Below are 19604 nucleotides of genomic sequence, written 5' to 3'. Positions count from 1 at the left end.
AACCTAGAATACTATACCAAGCAAGATTATCATTTAAAATAGGAGAAATAAAGAATTTCTCAGACAAGCAAAAACTAAAAGAATACAGGAATATTAAACCTACCTTAAAAGAAATGTTGAAAGTTCTTCTCTAAATCGAAAAGAAACAAGCAGATATAGGAAGGAGGAAATCACAATTGGAAAGTAAATCACTTAAATTAGCCAGTATACAGATGATTAAAAAAAAAAAAAAAAAAAACTACTGTGAAAGCAATGATAAACACATGGAACAGCAAAAGGATAAACATGAAGATGTAAAAAAGAACATCAAAATCATAAAATGTGTGTAAGGAGAGTAATAAAATGGAAAATGTAGATTATGTTTTTTTTTTAAGAATGTGCATGTAGATTCTTTTTTTTTAGAATGTGTTTGAGCCTATATGACTATCAGTCTAAAGCAAGCAGATATAGAAAGGGGTTAACATACTTGAAAAACAGGGCAGCCACAAATCAAAAACATAAAATAGAGTCACAAAACCCCAAAAGAACACAAGCATAAAATAAAAGGAAATCAAACCACAGAAAGAAAAACAAAGGAACAAAGAAGAAACACAGAATCAACTGGAAAACAAGGTTTAAAATGGCAATAAATACATATGTATCAATAATTATATTAAATGTCAATGGGCTGAATGCTCCAATTAAAAGATATAGAGTGGCAGACTGGATAAAAAAACAAGAGCCTACAATATGCTGCCTACAAGAGACCCACCTTAGAGCAAAGGACACACATAGACTGAAAGTGAGGGGATGGAAAAAGATATTTCACGCAAATGGAAATGACAAGAAAGCAGGAGTTGCAATATTCATGTCAGACTTTAAAACAAAGGCCATAAAGAAAGATAAAGAAGGACACTATATAATGGTAAAAGGATCAATACAAGAAGAAGATTTTACACTCATCAATGTACATACACCTAACATAGGAGCACCAAGATACGTAAAACAAATACTAACAGACATACAGGGAGAAATTGATGGGAATACAACAATAGTAGGAGATGTTAACACCCCACTCGCATCAATGGACAGATCTAGACAGAAAGTCAATGAGGCAACAGGATCCTAAATGATACAATAGAACAGTTAGTCTTAATTGATATTTTCAGGACATTACACATTAAAAAAAAAAAAGAATCCATATTCTTTTCAAGGGCACATGGAACACTCTCTAGGATTAACCATGTACTAGGGCACAAAATTAACCTCAAAAAATTTAAGAGTATAGAAATTATTTCAAGCATCTTCCCTGACCACAATGGCCTGAAACTAGAAATCAACCACGGGAAAAGAAATGAGAAAAAAAACGACTACATGGAGACTAAACAACATGCTACTAAAAAACCAGTGGGTCAACTAGGAAATCAAAACGGAAATTTAGAAATACCTTGAGACAAATGACAATGAAAACACGACTATACAAATCTATGGGATGCAACAAAAGCAGTTTTTAGAGGAAAGTCCATAGTGATACATGTCTTCCTCAAAAAACAACAAAAATCTCAAATAAACAAGCCAACCTACCATCTAAAAGAATTAGAAAAAAAAGAACAGACAAAACCTAATGTAATCAGAAGGAAGGAAATAATAAAACTCAGGGTAGAAATAGCTAAAATAGAGATTAAAAAAATAGGAAAAAAATCAACTAAACCAAGAGCTGGTTCTTTGAAATGGTAAAAAAAATTGACAAACCTCTGGCCAGGATAATCAAGAAGACAAGAGAGAGAACCCAAATAAGCAAAATAAGAAATGAAAAGGAGAAATCTCAACTGATACTGCAGAAATACAAAAAATCGTAAGAGAATACTATGATCAATTATATGCCAACAAATTTGACAACCTAGAAGAAATGGACAACTTCTTAGAAACATACAGCCCACCAAAACTGAATCAAGAAGAAATAGATAATCTGAACAAACCGATCACTAGAAGTAAATTAGAATCTGTAGTTAAAACAAAACAAAACAAAAAACAAAAAAAAACTCCCTACAAACAAAAGTCCAGGACCAGATGGCTTCACAGGAGAATTCTACCACACATACAGAGAACTTATTCCAATCCTCCTTAAACTCTTCCAAAAGACTGAAGAGGAGGGACCACTCTCAAAGACATTCTATGAGGCCACCATCACACTGATACCAAAACCAGGCAAAGATACCACCGAAAAAGAAAATTACAGGCCAATATCTTTGATGACTATGGATGCAAAAATTCTCGACAAAATATTAGCAAATCAAGTCCAACAACACATAAAAAAGATCATACACCACGACCAAGTGGGATCCACCCCAAGTTCACAAGGATGGTTCAACATATGCAAATTAATCAATGTAATACACCACATTAGCAAAAGAAAAGTCAAAAACAACATGATCATCTCAATAGATGCAGAAAAAACATTTGACAAAATTCAATATCCATTCATGGTAAAAACTCTTACAGAAGTGGGTATAGAGGGAACATATCTCAACATAATAAAAACTATTTATGACAAACACAACCAATATAACACTCAACGGTGAAAAGCTGAAAGCCATCCTGCTAAAGTCTGGGACAAGCCAAGGATGCCCACTCTCACCACTTCTATTCAACGTAGTATTGGAAGTCCTAGTCACAGCAGTCAGACAAGAAAAAGAAATAAAAGGTATCCAAATTGGAAGGGAAGAAGTAAAACTGTCACTATATGCAGATGACATGATACTATATATAGAAAACCCTAAGGACTCCACACAAAAACTACTAGATCTAATATATGAATTCAGCAAAGTGGCAGGATACAAGATTAACATTCAGAAATCAGTTGCATTTTTTTTACACTAACAATGAAGTATCAGAAAGGGAATGTAAAAAAAAAAAATACCTTTTAAAATCGCACCAAAAAAATAAAATGCCTAGGAATAAATCCTGACCAAGGAGGTGAAAGACTTATACGCTGAGAATATTAAAACATTAATAAAGGAAATAAAAGAGGATTCAAAGAAATGGAAAGATATCCCATGCACTTGGATTGGAAGAATTAATATTGTTAAAATGGCAATACTATCCAAAGCAATCTACAGATTTAATGTGATCCCTATCAAAATACCCATGATATTTTTCACAGGAGTAGAAAAAATAATCCAAAAATTTATGTGGAACTATAAAAGACCCAGAATTGCCAAAAGAAATCCTGAGGGAAAAAAACAAAGCAGGAGGCATAACTCTCCCAGACTTCAGACAATACTACAAAGCTACAGTAATCAAAACAGTGTGGTATTGGTACCAAAACAGACATACGGATCAATGGGGGAAAAAAATGGAGAGCCCAGAAATAAACCCACACGCCTATGACCAATTTGTCTTCAACAAAGGAGGCAAGAATATAAAATGGGAAAAAGACAGCCTCTTCAGCAACTGGTGCTGGGAAAGTTGGACAGATGCATGTAAATCACTGACGTTAGAACACACTCTCACACCATGCTCAGAAATAAACTCAAAATGGCTTAAAGACTTATTTAACATAAGACATGACATGATAAACTCCTATAAGAGAGCACAGGCAAAACATTCTCTGACATAAACCATATCATGTTTTCTTAGGTCAGTCTCCCAAGGCAATAAAAATAAAACCAGAAATAAACAAATGGGGCCTAATCAAACTTACAAGCTATGCAGCAAAGGAAACCATACAAAAAAACAAAAAGACAACCTATGGAATGGAAGAAAATATTTGCAAATGATGCAATCAACAAGGGCTTAATCTCCAAAATACACAACTCATATTGTATGCAGCTCATACAACACAACAACAACAAAACAAACAACCCAATTGAAAAATGGGCAGAAGACCTTAACAGACATTTCTCCAAAGATGACATACAGATGGCCAATAGGCACATGAAAAGATGCTCAGCATCACTAGTTATTAGAGAAATGCAAATCAAAGCTACAATGAGGTACCACCTCACACCAGTCAGAATGGCCATCATTAAAAAGTTTACAAATAACAAATGCTGGCGAGAGTATGGAGAAAAGGGAACGTTCCTACACTGTTGGTGGGAATGTAAGTTGGTGCAGCCACTATGGAAAACAGTACGGAGGTTCCTCAGAAAACTAAAATTAGAACTACCATATGATCCAGCAATCCCACTCCTGGGCATACACCCAGACAAAACTACAATTCAAACAGATACAAGCACCCTTATGTTCATAGCAGCACTGTTCACAATAGCCAAGACATGAAAACGACCTAAATGTCCACTGACAGATGAATGGATAAAGAAGATGTGGTATGTACACACAATGGAATACTAAAAAAGAATGAAATAATGCCATTTGCAGCAACATGGATATAACTAGAGATTATAATACTAAGTGAAGTCAGAAAGAGAAAGACAAATACCATATAATATCACTCATATGTGGAATCTAAAATATGGCACAAAAGAACCTACCTACAAAACAGAAACAGACTCACAGACATAGAGAACAGACTTGTGGTTGCCAAGGGGGAGTGGGAAAGGGAGAGGGGTCAACTGGGAGTTTGGGGTTAGTAGATGCCAACTACTACATTTGGAATGGATAAACAACAAGGTCCTACTGTATAGCACAGAGAACTACATCCAATCTCCTGGGATAAACCATAATGGAAAAGAAGATAAAAAAGAATGGATATATGTGTATAACTGAGTCACTTTGCTACACAGCAGAAATTAGCACAGCATTGTAAATCAACTATATTTCAATTAAAAGAAAAAGGAGTGAGCTCCCTGTTACTGCAGGTGAGCAAACAGAGGGATGATAATAACTAGTGAGGGATGCACAAACAGGGTTTCCTGATTCAGAGGGAGGTTCAGTTGGGTGACCTCTAAGTTCCTCTTCATACCTAAGAATCTACAAGCCTTTGTTATTTAGCATTAGGACATCCTGCAACCTGAAAAAGCACACACTATCAGAAAATTTTAAAAAATCATTCTTACATATGATGTTCTAGAAATATGACTGTTGATTAAATTCTCTGAGCAATAAACCTTGAAGATTTTGGTCCAATATATATCCATCAAGTTGGCTGAAAATGATTGACTATCTGGGTCAGCATCTATTCTGTTCACATGAAAATATGATTTGATCTCTAATATGAAAGAATAGTCCTAATATATGTACACAGTTTACATATTATACATGGTTTATATCTGAACAGAATGCACTTATAAACTTAGACCCGGTTTCAAAAGATAAACTCTGGACAAGTAATATAACCCCATTCTAAATCCTTACTGAAACTCCTCAGTAAGGGGTGTATTTCTGTACGGCTCACTTCTACAGGATCACATTTACTGTAGTGTTTGGGTTCTATGGGTGGTCAATAAATCTTGGTTTCGCCCAATTAGCAGCACTGAGATAAACATAGGAAGGAAGGATATAGTCTAAAGTTACGGTCAACACCGTAGGGACTCTAGATGTGTCTCTGATGCTAACAGGCTTTGTAACCTTGGACGACTCACTTTAATCATCAGGCTTTAGTTTCTCAGATATCAAGTAAGGCATTGGTTCTCTAACTTCAGAGTGTATGAGAATCACGTGTTGGGCAGATTAAAACAGATCGCTGGGCCTCACCTTTAGAGTTTCTGATTCAATAGGTCTGAAGTAAGGTAGAAATTTTACATTTCTAAGTTCCTAGGTGCTGCTAATGCTGCTAGTCAAAGAACAGCACATGGGAATGGAATAAGAATTGGGAAGATGATGGTAGTGAGTTACCAAATCCTTAATACTTTATAGCTGTAATAGAGAAAGTAGCCAGCATCCAATCAATTACATCCAAAATGTAACTGTCTTTTTCATCAAAATTTCATTTGATTTAGAAGAAGGGAAACGAACACCCTTTTTATTCCCCGTTTGGATTTCAACAGCCATTCTGAGCGTGTAAATGTTCTATAATACTTACGTCATAGCTTGATAAATGGATTCAATCCCGTAACGCATGGCAAATTCATCGACGATTTCTTGGCAGGCATCATCAAAGAAAACCTTCCAGGCTTCATCCCCTTTGACCTCTGGGATTTTCACTCCACCATTAGATTTCACTTCAGTCAAGTAATGGAACAAATTCTAAAAGTAAGTGGTTTTCAAATGTTCAGTTTTCTCAGACTAGGCCAGATATATTTAACTGTAACTTTCATTAAATTATACTTATAATTGCACCTAATGTTTCATCAGCATCTATAAACAATAGAAATGTCTCAGATTTTCGTTCTCACGTACCTCATCTTTATGCAAGTTCTGATTTTATTTCTGTCTAAGTTTATACGGAATCAATGATTTAAATGTTTCAGATATACCAAATCATTTTAGAAGGAAGTAAATGTTTTCTCATGTAAACATTTCTACATGCTGGAACATCTTTTGCATTCATGGGCTCTGAGTAAATTATAAAGCTCTGGATGAATAATGTGTTTTGGCTATGTTAATACAGAATCTAGGTATGCAAATAATACTAAAGGACTTCGGCTGCAAAACGGTATGAGCCATGACAATGAGTTCAGGCTGAAAATAAATATTTTTAGAATTTTGTAATGAAAAAACATCACTACAAAGAATTCCTTTTCGCTTCGAAGAAGTTTAGAAACTGCTGCACGGATGCAGCCTGGGTCACTGAAGGACCCTTTCTTGGATTTCATTTCTTTTTGTGTCTTGGACCAACAGAAAAGACTCTGAAAAGCAAAGCATGATGCTGTTCCTGTGATCCTAAATCTCTGCCCACATTTTAAGGTCAGTGTTGGCTCCCCATCCTGCCAGTTCAAGGGCTTTATTGGTGCTGGTCTAAAAACTGAACCACCTTTCTTGATGGATTATCACTGGCTAGACTGTAGTCAGGAAATTAAGGCTTGGTTCTATATCTAATGACTGTATAATGTGTAAATGACTTAAATATTGTTCCTCATTTCCTTCTTTAGTAAAACGGAGGTGAAAATAATTACATATATACATTTTCATAGATATATTTAGGAAAAATAATGTACAAAGAGCAAAGATTCTCCCAGCTATCTTTTTCTTTCTTAGGAAGGTACTTCCTCTGTACCCTTTGAACATGGGAAAAGGCATATTCCTCAGCTTCACTTCATATTTTTTGATACATGGGATGTGTCATTTGCATCAGGGAAAAGCTCTGGTGACATGTCTAACTAAGCTCTCAGTTGCAAAGCATCCAATAATAAAAGCCCAAGATTATCTGTCTGTGCATTTACGCTGAGGCACAAACAGGAACTGATGAACCTGCCCTTTTGACTCCAATTGGGTGCTCTCTACCTCTCTCTAAGCCAACAGGCTCCTTCTTTTGGGTAGTATATTCTCTACTATCCGTGGATGGAAAGCTACATTCTGATACCTGCCACCCAGATGTGTTTGTGTAAAGGGTAGTTAAAATGGAGGAGGCTTCAGTATGTATAAAGCCCTCTGTTGCACTCAGAAAAAGACAGACAAAATTACTGCTAATTACATTGGCTCCCCAAAGCCATTGCTACAACGTCAGAATTTTTATATTTAATAGACAATACTCCTAATTAAATCTTCAACAAAATCTGAACACTTACTCAGAATTCTCAAAAACTATCATGATTTGGATCCTCTCCTCCATTACTAAAGTACTATATATTTAAAATGCTTCCAAAATATCATGACTTATTTCTTCAATAAATGCTTTCTAATATTCTTCTTCCTCCCTGGAAGAACGGTAATTTAATTTGGTCTACTTGTTCATTATCATCTTATTGCCTCATTTATTAAAACCTGCCTCATACGTTTGTTCTAAATCCATTCAAAGACAACGAACTCTCTCTTCACGGGGTAATACACAGGCTATGTGATACCCTAGCACATCACTTGCTATAGTATAGAGTAAGAACTTCAGGGACAATTTTACAAACCTAATTCAATTCTATTTTTAAAACAAATATTTTGTTGCATGATCCATAAACAATACAATCTTTCCTAAGGCTTTGTTATTAATACAATTCAATTTACTTACCTCATGTAAACATGTATATTGTAAATGATACGGAGCAACCTTCTCCTCTCCTTTTATTTCCACGTTGATTTTCAATCGAATGGCCCCAGACACAGCTGATTTATCTGTCCGTTTCTCTGATAAAGCAAAAAGTAATTGGTCAGTCATTTTTGACATCATGTTTCCTATACAAGTTCTCGAAAGCATTAAAAAAGGGCTTATATTGCTAAAAGCCATTTTTCTAGATCAGATTTGATTAACCATAATGATTCTGCTAAATACAATTTAAAATAATGCGCCTGATATGTCACTGGGATTGGCAAACTGTGATATAAATCTTTCAAATAGAAAAACTCAATCAGAAGACCCTACCATTCTGATATAAATTTCTGTGTACTAGATCAGTTTATACAATGAAATTAATTATTTGGGCAATTAAAAGCAAAATAACTAAAAGATAAAATTAATCAGGAAAGTATTTTATCTAAAAGCCCCACTCTTTCTTTCCGTCCTTGAAAAAATGAGTCAAAGCTCTAACAAAAACATTTGTTATTAGGTTTCTTTGTCAGTGATTCATGAAGACCTATAGCCTACAGCCTGTGTTTACTTATGTGTTAGATTCACTCTTTCTTTGAATGGAATCAGTATGTAGCCAATTCAGTCTAGTAATGTGTGTGTAAGTGTATGCACGTGTGTCTAATATGAACTGAGTAGTAGCTGTGAGAGAAAGAAAAGCCTAGTCACAAAATTCCTAGGGTGTGAATGTAGGTAAGAGACCTATGTCTGATACCTACTTCCCCGATGAAACACATAAAGAAGCAAGCTGACCCATCTCAAAAACAAAAGATAAAGAGATAGAGTGACACAAAGTCAGTGGTGAAGACTTCTTTAATTGCCCCTCTTTCTAAGCGTAACTGTATTTTTAGCCAAATAAGATACAGTTAAATCACATAGTCTACTTTCTTCTTGTGGAATGTCTGATGACTTTCATCGTTAATATTTAATAGTCATTGTGTTGCGAAGATTCTTCCCTTAGGACTGCCAGGATCTTGAGAGTTTCTCCTGTTGGCTGGGAGATCACTGATTCTCATCAAATGCTGAAGTTCTCTGCTGAAGCCAAGAGAAAGTCAAGTCCTGAGACCTTTATGTCACAGACCTTTTCCTGGAATCACAGGGGAACATTTTAACTACCATCATCACAATGGATCCATGGGACACAGGCTCTGCTTAGATGCCTAGGACTTTTGGCCAAGTCCTCCTCTGCACGGTGGAATGAATTCTAAGTAATGAGGAAGGAGGAACATTGTACAAAGAATGAAAATATGGTACTAATGGGGATGGAACCCACCGTGGGATTTCATACAAAGCTAAGACCTGTTCTCCCTCTTTCTAAAGGTTAAACATCAGCAATGACAGCACAAAAGTATGAATTGAGGCTGAGCAAGCAAAGGTGCCCATGTTATGTTGCATCATGTTTTTCTTTCCATAGACTGAAGGACAGTTTCTGCACAAAAGCTGGATGGCAGATTTTATTAAAAGCACATTCAAATTCTTTTGCAAACTAAATATACCCTTGTACGTTTTGTCAAAAGAATAATTTGAGGAATTTCTGTTCCGAATTCTAACTCCCTCAATTCAAGAACATGTTAACTTATTGTAAAAAAAAAAAAAAAAAAAAAAAAAAAAAAAAAAACTCACGTAGGCAAGCCTCTTTAATTAAAACACAACTTGTGGGTATTGTGCAGAGTTAATGCCCTGAAGTTTACCCTTTGCCTAACACCTGTTTTCATATATAAAGTTATTTAATAGTATAAACAAGATACAGAAGGATTATCATTATAAGTGAAGCAAAAACTCTATGCCAATAATGGAGAAGCACCAATTTTCTTTAAAGATTTCCTCAAAATAAAATATTTTTTGATAACGAGTTTTTAGTCTAGCTTGAATCATCTGTGTTCAGATAAGTTATATATCTCTCCTTCTTTAAATTATTATATAATTCAGCTGTTCGTTAATTTTGTGGCCTTACCCCTTTACTTTGCCAAATATTACATTACTTGAAGTAGGTAGGTTTTCAAAAAGTCAAAAGCGCTCTTTAATTTGCTAAGATAAGTTGGTATCCTAAATGGAAACACTTCGTAATCCTGGGAGTATGTAAACCTTTCTCAGATTCACAACCAGACCTTAAAGATTTAATTAAAACATTTCAGATGATATGATAAAGCCATTTGGGATCATGTCCTTTACAGAAAATGAGGTGATCCATATATTCTTACTATTATTAAGTCAGCACTGAAGATTCTAGCTTATTATTCAATTGTAGTAAAAGTCAAATGAAAACTTATCTTTATTCAATTCTTGGTTCCATAATAAAATTCCATTTTAAAATCATGCCAATTAAACATACGCTCAATATCTTCATCATCAGAACAAGCAGAAGTTCACATGTGTATCTGGCTTTGCCTGCTAAAGCCTACTTTTATATCATCTTTGAAAAATATCCAAAATACACTTTTCCTTTATTGCCAGAATTCATTAAGGGACTAAAAGGAAATAAGTCAGACATTATTAAGTCATAAGTTATTTATTTTCTATACATTTGGCAAAGTTTTTTGAAGCTATACTTTATGCATTAAAAATTCAGAATGGGATATTTTTCTCCTAAAAGACACCCAGTTGATTCCTAGAAAGACTTTTCTCTTTTCATCTCAAATTTACCAATATCTTTCAAAAATACAGAGTTTGAATAATTATCACCTTAATTTCTAGTGAAACTAAACTGCCTGAAATCCATGAGAATGTTCGAGAAAAGCACTGGTTATTTTTACCTATATGGGAATATAATACCTTCCACAGATATTCTGGAATTTTATTTAACATTTTTCAAGTAGATATAAAGACAGTCACCTAAATTGTACCAGACATCCATTTCTCCACTCAGGGTCCTCACTTCTACAATCGTTTGTCCCAGAAAATCATCTGACTCCTTTTTGAAATGTTGCTTCACTCTGGACTTAATGTCATCATCTTCATCCCACACTCTGACTTTGATTCGATCTGTGGAGTTATGGCACTCACTGAAAATAGACGTGGATAAGTTAACAACCATTGATAACTTCTCTAAATGGCATCTGATGTTAGCAACTTGTTTTAAATCTATCTAAGCCAGAAAGGCGCAGTATATCACATAGTAAATAAGATTTCCCACAGACTATTCCACCCATGGGATGTTGCAGGTATCAGGGATATTGAAAAAAAGTTGTGATAGTTAACTAATGTTAATAAGGGAAAATCCCACCCCATTCCATTCTATTTCCTTTAACTGAACTGGACATAATCAAATATGGATCAGAAATCTTTGGGATATTTTCTCTAAGGTATACTTCCTATTTGCAATAGCTATCTATGACAACATGTCCATGCTCAGAAAATTCTGTACCATAAAGATAACTTAATTGCAATGGGTGTTGAGGAAGTGGACATCACAGAGTCCGACTGATCAGCTAAAAATCCCAGTAAGCATGTAAGATATTGTTAAATCAAATCATCACATATGGATGCCCAGCCTCTCTAAACACTCTCCTTCCATTTTGCCTACATTTCTCCTTATGTTCCTCGTCTTCTCAAGACAAGCTAGATCAAATACATTCTTAGATTCCTTTGTAGTTACGGTCCAGATATTTGACCTGCATTCAAGCAAGATCTGAACTCAAATTGAGCAAAGCGAGCCAGTGACTGTATTGTGGGGTTTTGCTCTTTCGGCAACAACGGTGGTGGTCTTTTGTACTTTATTGTAGAGTCTCCAGTATTCAGTCCTGAGGGACAAAGAATTTTTTTTTTTTAATAAATTTATTTATTTTTGGCTGTGTTGGGTCTTCGTTTCTGTGCGAGGGCTTTCTCTAGTTGCGGCAAGCGGGGGCCACTCTTCATCACGGTGCGGGGGCCGCTCTTCATCGCGGTGCGTGGGCCTCTCACTATCGCGGCCTCTCTTGTTGCGGAGCACAGGCTCCAGACGCGCAGGCTCAGTAGTTGTGGCTCACGGGCCTAGTTGCTCCGCGGCATGTGGGATCTTCCCAGACCAGAGCTCGAACCCGTGTCCCCTGCATTGGCAGGCGGATTCTCAACCACTGCGCCACCAGGGAAGCCCGGGACAAAGTATTGATCAATGGTGGCAATGGTGTCTTCTCCAAAGAAACCCCATGATATAATTGGACATTGTTTCTGCACAGTAGATTTAGAGGTGAGCATTTGGACCTCTCCAAAAATTCCTGAGTGACCTAAGAGTCTATGAAATAAAATTTTTTTCTGTATAAGCTAACTAGAGTAGACTCCGTTGTTTGCAACTAAGAATACTGATCAATGTAATAATTTTTAAAGAATGAAGGGAGCTGCAATAATAGGACTTAAAACGTGGAATTGACTCTGTGGAGGAGATGATGAGGGCAAACAGTGAAGATTTAATTACCTCAGGCTCGAAAGCTAATGCATTTTGAAATGCAGTAGCGAAACAGCTAGTCAAACTGGTGCTTGCTATGCTTTGGAACTGTGACCACATGCCAACTGAAGCTTTTTTATTAGTGTGAATGGTAGGAATAAAATTCAGAATATTGGCATGTGCGTATTAAATCTTGCCGCTTTCAAAAGTGTACTGTGGTAGAGATGCACTCAAACTAGAGCTAGACAGTCTCTAAGCAGAGATGCAAGGGAGCACAGCTACCTTTACCTACAAGCAGAGGCTCACTGTGCTTGTGTCCTGCAATATAAATTGACTGAGAATATCATAATTTGGAACCTTGGAGGGTTGAGAACAGCCAGCTGCTTCTGTATACAAAATGTATGTATGCAAGCAGAGGTTTCTGAGTGCAACTTCAAAAACGTACAAAACTGTTGCCCCAGGGTGTTTCAAACACTTTCCTTTAGGAAGCCTCTAAGTGACAGTGAAGGGGAACTTAGTGGCAAAGATCAGATTAATGGTGTTGCACCCTGGCCCGCAGTTTTGCAGGGGCTGAGGCAGCAGCCATTAGGTTAAGAGTGAGGAATTGGTCAGAACAAAGGAGTCAGTAGCAACAAGTTACATTTTCCAGGCTGATGTGGCTACTCATAAAATGGTCTTGAAACTCACCTCCTGGAAGCCTGGTAGAATTTCCAGAGCATGGTATTTCCAAATGTGCCTCAGGCTCGCTACAGCTGTATTTAAAGTAATTTCTGGGTCCTTGAACTCACAGCGAAAGGAAATTGACTCCAGGTTGAATCTCTTCCCAGCTAGGAAGACCATTTACCTGGATTTCCTGGGATGGTCCCAATTTATGGTTTTATAGATATGCAATGCCTTTTAATTCTTTTTGGAGCCCTCGTTCTTTTACTTTCATTTTAGTAGGCATTGGCACATTGGTCAAGGAAGGTCTCCCCAGATGTAGAACCAAGGACTTGGAGAAAAAAGATAAAAGAAATTCTCCAAGAAAGAAGTACCAGGGCCTCCAGATTGGCTAGCCAAGTAACTACTTCCGCTGCTAGCATCAGGAAGTCCTGAGTAACCCACCCAGCAGGACTCTATATTTGCTATGTATCACCGACAGTCATATATTTTCTACGTTCCCTCTTACTGAATAAGACTTTTTAAATTGCTATTCTCCTATTTTCTTCTCTCTCCACAGTAATACATTGGGAATGTTAGAAGAAGATGACTTGTCTTTAATTTATAGACCTAAGGATCACAAAGAACCAAACCTGGAGCTGATGGAGAGATTACCCAAAGATCCTAGACTTCAAGCTAAATACAGTAACTGGATATAATTTGGGGATTACCTGCCTTGGAAGACAGAGGATGAATTCATTTTATTTAAAGTACAGAGAAAGATATAAATACTGTGTATAAATATAGAATGCTCAGAGAGGTGGAAGGTGACAGATACAGTAAGTTCATTCACTCAACAACCTTTTAAGCCCTCCTTCCCTTTCCTGCTTTTGTGAAATATCCCAGTCTCCCTTGCAAATAGAGATGACCACTTGACATAATTCTGCCAATGAGATACAAGCAAAAATCTTCTGGCCCTGTCTATTCTGTTCTCTTCTTTTATTACTCTGGAACATGCATGTAGAACATCCTTCACTAAAGACGATAAAACAGGAAGATAGATTTAGCTTTTTTCTTCAATGGAATAATAGAGTTGCCAAACTAGCCCTCAAATGCCTATACCTGGAATTCTTGTTGAATGAAAAAAAATAAATCTCTTTTTGACTAAGCCACAATCATGGCTTAATGTGAAGCTGAATAAAATTCTAATTGAATCAGTGGGAAAGTAATTAAAAATCTACCAAGTTCATTTTGTTTGATTAGATATTAAATGATTTAAAATGTTTAACTTATTAACTCTTACTATTTTTGTACTTGCTGTTTCATTCCTTAACTATTTAACACGTGTTTCACAAACCTTGACTTTTATGAAAATATAAAGGTTTGCAGTTTAGATGGGAAACTGGAGGCTTATGTAGGAAAATTTGACAGAAAGAAATATTTTTACACACAAGGGAAAAGTCTATCACATAAAATAGAGAGAAAAAGCATACTCCCATTAAATCTTACTCCACTAGATCATTCCTCACCTGATTAATTAGCTAACAAAGACTCCTGGTTTAGTTCACCAGCTTGTGATTTGGCCTTTCTATAAGAAGAGCGTAAGATATTTTACTGCATGAACTCTTGGTAAATAAAATAAGTATTGTTAAAGCCATTTGCTTTGTAGTTGTTTTTTTTTTTTTTAACTAAAAACAATCTGCATCTTAAAGAGTATTTCATGTGTCTAATTTTCTGTTTTTTCATCGTTAAAGAGAGGAATGGTTTGGTTTCCATGGGAATAAGTTATTTTATTCTTTCCTAAATTAAAGCAAAGCATTTCCCCCTTCTGGACTCAGAATTATTGTGTGTGTTTGTGTTCTGTTTTTTCTTTATTTTTGTTTTCAATTCACAGTTACCCTATCTCTGTACAGCCAATCACTACTTGACCAATTTTCTTTTGGCAGCCATCCAAAAGACTAATTTCCTTATAATTATTTATTCCAAATTTGCAAATGGTCTCACTGCAAACATTTTTAGATTTAGAGTTTCCTGGATATGGCCCAAATACATATCTCCTATAATTAAGGCAAAACAAAAAACAAAGACAAAAAGCAAATAAAAAAGACAAATAAAAACAAACCCCAAACCCACTCCTTACCCAATTTATCAGAGTTTAACCTATTCTGAGAAGGACTGCTTTACCTAGAGAAATGCCCATGAATTTCATAAAGCCAATGAAGCCTGATTTCAATGGAACAACGAGCTGTTGCTCAAGCAGTCATCCTCTGATGGGAAGTCATTACAAAAGTAGTGTATGAGCAAATGACCATTCAAAAATGAGAACTGTACCTATAGTCAAGCTAGTTCTAATGAAGCAACGAAAATACATCTCACACAGCAACTATATCAGAAAAAAAGCCAATAGTAAATGATGTTGCCATTAAAAATCATGTTCTTTAAGAGTTTATAAAATTCTAGCTATATATTTTAAGTACAGCAAATGAAATTTCTATAATATTTTAATGCTATTATACCAGATTTTGTTAATAGACACATTAATAAGAGAGATATTAAATATATATGTGTGTTTTATATACATATATACCCATATATGTGTATGTATATATATATGCATTGAAATAAGCTGTAAGGTTATAATATGTCAAAATATAGGTGGTAAAATTAGTGAAAATTTTTATTTTATTCTTTATATTTTCCTATTACAATCAACAAAATTGTATTTTAAAATATCTAGTAATTGTAAATAATCTCATTTCAACTCAAGCTGGAAGGCAGGGCATTGATTGAGAAAATCATCAGCCAGAAACCTGCAAGAGCCATCCTTAGGCAAAGCAGCAGCAGCCTTTCAAACAGTGACTGAATTCTCTAGTTACAGCTTAATTCCTTAAACTCTGACCCACCAAATGGAAATATGTGAGACACTTGATGTGCACATTTCCTCTCAGTGATTTATTACGAATTATGTAACCCACTTCCATCACAGTGTAGGTGTCTTGTTATTGAATCAAGAGCCCTAACCCTATTATCTTTTAATTGCATTATAGCAGAGAGACAAACTCTAAGTTCAAAACCCAGTGCCAGTGCACAGCGACTTTTCCCACTGCGTTTATCAAGGACAATTTAATTATGGGAATTAGGATGGAAAAAAACCCACTGGTCCTCAATATTTTACTTTCGTTTAAGATTTTCTGAGGGTATTCTATGTAGTAATCAGACGTTGTAGATCCATTCTATTAATCAATGGCATGGAAGACAAAAGAGTGAGAATAAGAAATAAATTATATTATTAGAGGTACTTGTGTAAAAGAAAAGGAGCTGAAGAGGAATTCATATGCTGACATTTAAGGATTGGTTGAATGAAGTCCTAGTACTGTAATAGGTCAGAGAACCAAAGAACAAAGTATGATCTTATAAGATATACCAATTTTCCTGCCCCACCTTCTAGCCCCACAGTTAGACCATCACTACCTCAAAGTCCTGTATTCTACTTTTATATCGAATGTTTCCTTCCCAGGTACTAATGTTGCAGATAAATTTATTTTAATAGCTGTTGTGATAATTATTCAATATTAAATATTACAAAATTTAATCATGTTAAAATAATAAAGGTAAGAAACTTGCTTGTTTAGAAAAATACTTTGTCCATTTTGCTGTGCAAAGAGAGAACACTTAGGGGGAGAGATCAGAAAACAGGAAGATCTATATTATATCACTTTTAGGTGGAATCTAAAAAACTGAACTAATAAAAACAGAGAGCAAAATAATGGTTACCAGGGGCTGGAAGGTGGGGAAATAGGAGAGATGTTGTTTAGGAGTACAAAATAGTCGATAAATAAGTCCTAGAGATCTAATGCACAATATAGTGAATATAGACAACAATATTATATTAATCACCAAACTTGCTAAGAGACTAGATCTTAATTATTCCCGTGACAAAAAAGGTAATGGTAATCATGTGATGTGATAGAGGAACTAGTTAATGCTACAATGGCAATCATATTATAATATACAAATGTAACAAATCAACATATTGTTTCTTAAATTTACACAGTGTTGTATGCCAAATATAATTTAAAAAGAAACAACACGTAGAAAACAGGAGAATCAAATTACTCTTTCAAAAAATAGGAGAAATGTATATGCATGCGAGTGTGTGTGTGTGTGTGTGTGTGTGTGTGTGTGTGTGTGTGTGTACGCAATAGGGATGGTTTCTACTCACCACCTCCTTGGTTCACCACACGTTTTTCCCAACTCAGACCCTTTGTTCATTGTGTTTCTTAGAGCAAGGATGCCTTTTTCCTACTCCTCTACCTAATGAACACTTACCTGTCTTTCAAGACCCAGATAAAATATCACCTCTGTGCGAAATTCCCTAAGAAAAAATTTTCCAAACCCTAGTACCTACAGCAAATAGATAGGAAAAAACTGTTCACCAAAAACATAAGAGAAATATCATAGGTCACAGTAATCATACTCTTCTTTATTGTTGCTCATTAACTATTACAAATGTGCATATTCCAATTAGTGGTTAATTATGCAGCTGAAATCTAACCATTTGCTTTAAGTTGGAAATAAGATCCACTTCGGATATATGTTTGACATTTATTAGACATGTGATTAAAGGCATTATCTTTCCAAATGTGATTTTTCTTTAAGTGGTGACATGCATTTTTTTCTTAAACTAACTTGTCCATAGATAAAGAAGCTGCACAGCAAAAGATAATGTAACTGTAAGAAGCCGAGGACAGTGTATGTTGCCATTGGTGTGTGGTTGTCCTATTCTAGCTCTAACATTCCAAGGTCTATGATTCATAGAATAAGTTATGCCTTTTTCATTTTACTTTCAAGGCCAATGTGTACTAGGCATGATGGAGTAACAGAACAAACTTGGAAAAAGATCTGCCTGATTCAAATTCAAATTTGAGCCACTTACTAGCAATATGACTTTGGGCAAGTTATGCAATTGCACTGAGCCTCCATGCCCAATCTATAAAACTAGAGCATCGATAATGATCTTCTAAACGTGATTAAATATATAAAAAAACACAGAACTATGCTGGGCACTTAGCAGGCTTTAATTAGATCTAGCTAACTAATGCAGCTAAGTACATCATTCAAACGTATAAATATATTTTGCCTTTAACAGCAATGGACAAGTTACTGCAAATATATAAAACAGGGACATTTTTAAGTAGCCTAATTATCAGAACACTGAAAATTAAATAATTGACATATATTGATATAATAAAATTTTATTCAACTATTAAGAACACTGTTTTAGGTGAAGATTTATTTCAGGGGTCTCTATTCTGTTCCATTGATCTATATATGTCTGTCTTTATTATAGTACCACACTGTTTCTGTTACTGTAGATTTGTATCATTTTTCCCCATAACAAACTTTTAAGTGTACAGTACAGTATTGTTGGATACAGGTACATGGTTTATAGCAGATCCCAGAACTTCTCTTGCTTAATTAAGACTCCGTGCCTACTATTTACAATAGCCAGGACATGGAAGCAACCTACGTGTCCATCAACAGATGAATGGATAAAGAAGATGTGGCACATGTATACAATGGAATATAACTCAGCCATAAAAAGGAACGAAATTGAGTTATTTGTAGTGAGGTGGATGGACCTAGGGTCTGTCGTACAGAATGAAGTTAAGTCATAAAGAGAAAATTAAATACCGTATGCTAACACATATATATGGAATCTAAAAAAAAAAAAAAATAAATGGTTCTGAAGAACCTAGGGGCAGGATAGGAATAAAGACAAAGACACAGACATAGAGAATGGACTTGAGGACAGGGGGAGGGGGAAGGGTAAGCTGAGACGAAGTGAGAAAGTGGCATTGACATATATACACTACCAAATGTAAAATAGATAGCTAGTGGGAAGCAACAGCATAGCACAGGGAGATCAGCTCAGTGATTTGCGACGACTTAGAAGGGTGGGATGAGGGGGTGGGAGGGGGGCTCAAGAGGGAGGGGATATGGGGATATATGTATACATATAGCTGATTCACTATGTTATGCAGCAGCAACTGACACAACAATGTAAAGCAAGTATACTCCAATAAAGATGTTAAAAAAAAAAACCAAAACTCTGTGCCTATTGATTAGTAACTTCCCATTTCTCCCTCTCTCCAGCCCACAGAAACCACCATTCTAGTCTTTAATTCTGTGAATATGATGATTTTAGATACCTCATATAAGTGGAATAATGCAGTATTTGTCTTTCTGTAACTGGCTTAGCATAACATCCTCAAGGTTCATCCCTACTGTCACATATTGCAGAATTTCCTTCTTTTGTAAGGATGAATAATATCCCATTGCATGTATATAACACATTTTCTTTATTCATTCACCTGTCACTGGACATTTAGGTTGTTGCCACATCTTGGCTGTTGTGAATAATGCTGGGCTTGGAAGCGCTAATATCTCTTTGAGATTCTGATCTCAATTCTTTGGAATATATACCCAGAACTGAGATTGCTGGATCAA

At 35.6% G+C, this 19604-nt stretch overlaps 1 protein-coding gene across 2 annotated transcripts in view; it reads right to left on the bottom strand.

Annotated features, from left to right (window-relative positions):
* UNC13C (unc-13 homolog C) overlaps positions 1–19604 on the bottom strand; it is a 589653-nt gene that overhangs the window by 321764 nt on the left and 248285 nt on the right. For both annotated transcript variants that reach the window (XM_068536284.1, XM_068536278.1), the window contains 3 exons: positions 10928–11097; positions 8042–8157; positions 5963–6126 (listed from right to left, as the gene is read on the bottom strand). In XM_068536284.1, the coding sequence (XP_068392385.1) occupies positions 5963–6126; positions 8042–8157; positions 10928–11097 (450 nt within the window). The remainder of the gene's footprint in view (positions 1–5962; positions 6127–8041; positions 8158–10927; positions 11098–19604) is intronic.

The sequence above is a fragment of the Eschrichtius robustus genome, chromosome 1 (genome assembly GCF_028021215.1).
Source record: "Eschrichtius robustus isolate mEscRob2 chromosome 1, mEscRob2.pri, whole genome shotgun sequence".
Lineage (NCBI taxonomy): Eukaryota > Metazoa > Chordata > Mammalia > Artiodactyla > Eschrichtiidae > Eschrichtius > Eschrichtius robustus.
Note: the sequence above shows the minus strand (reverse complement) of the source record. Positions and strands in the feature narration are given on the sequence as shown.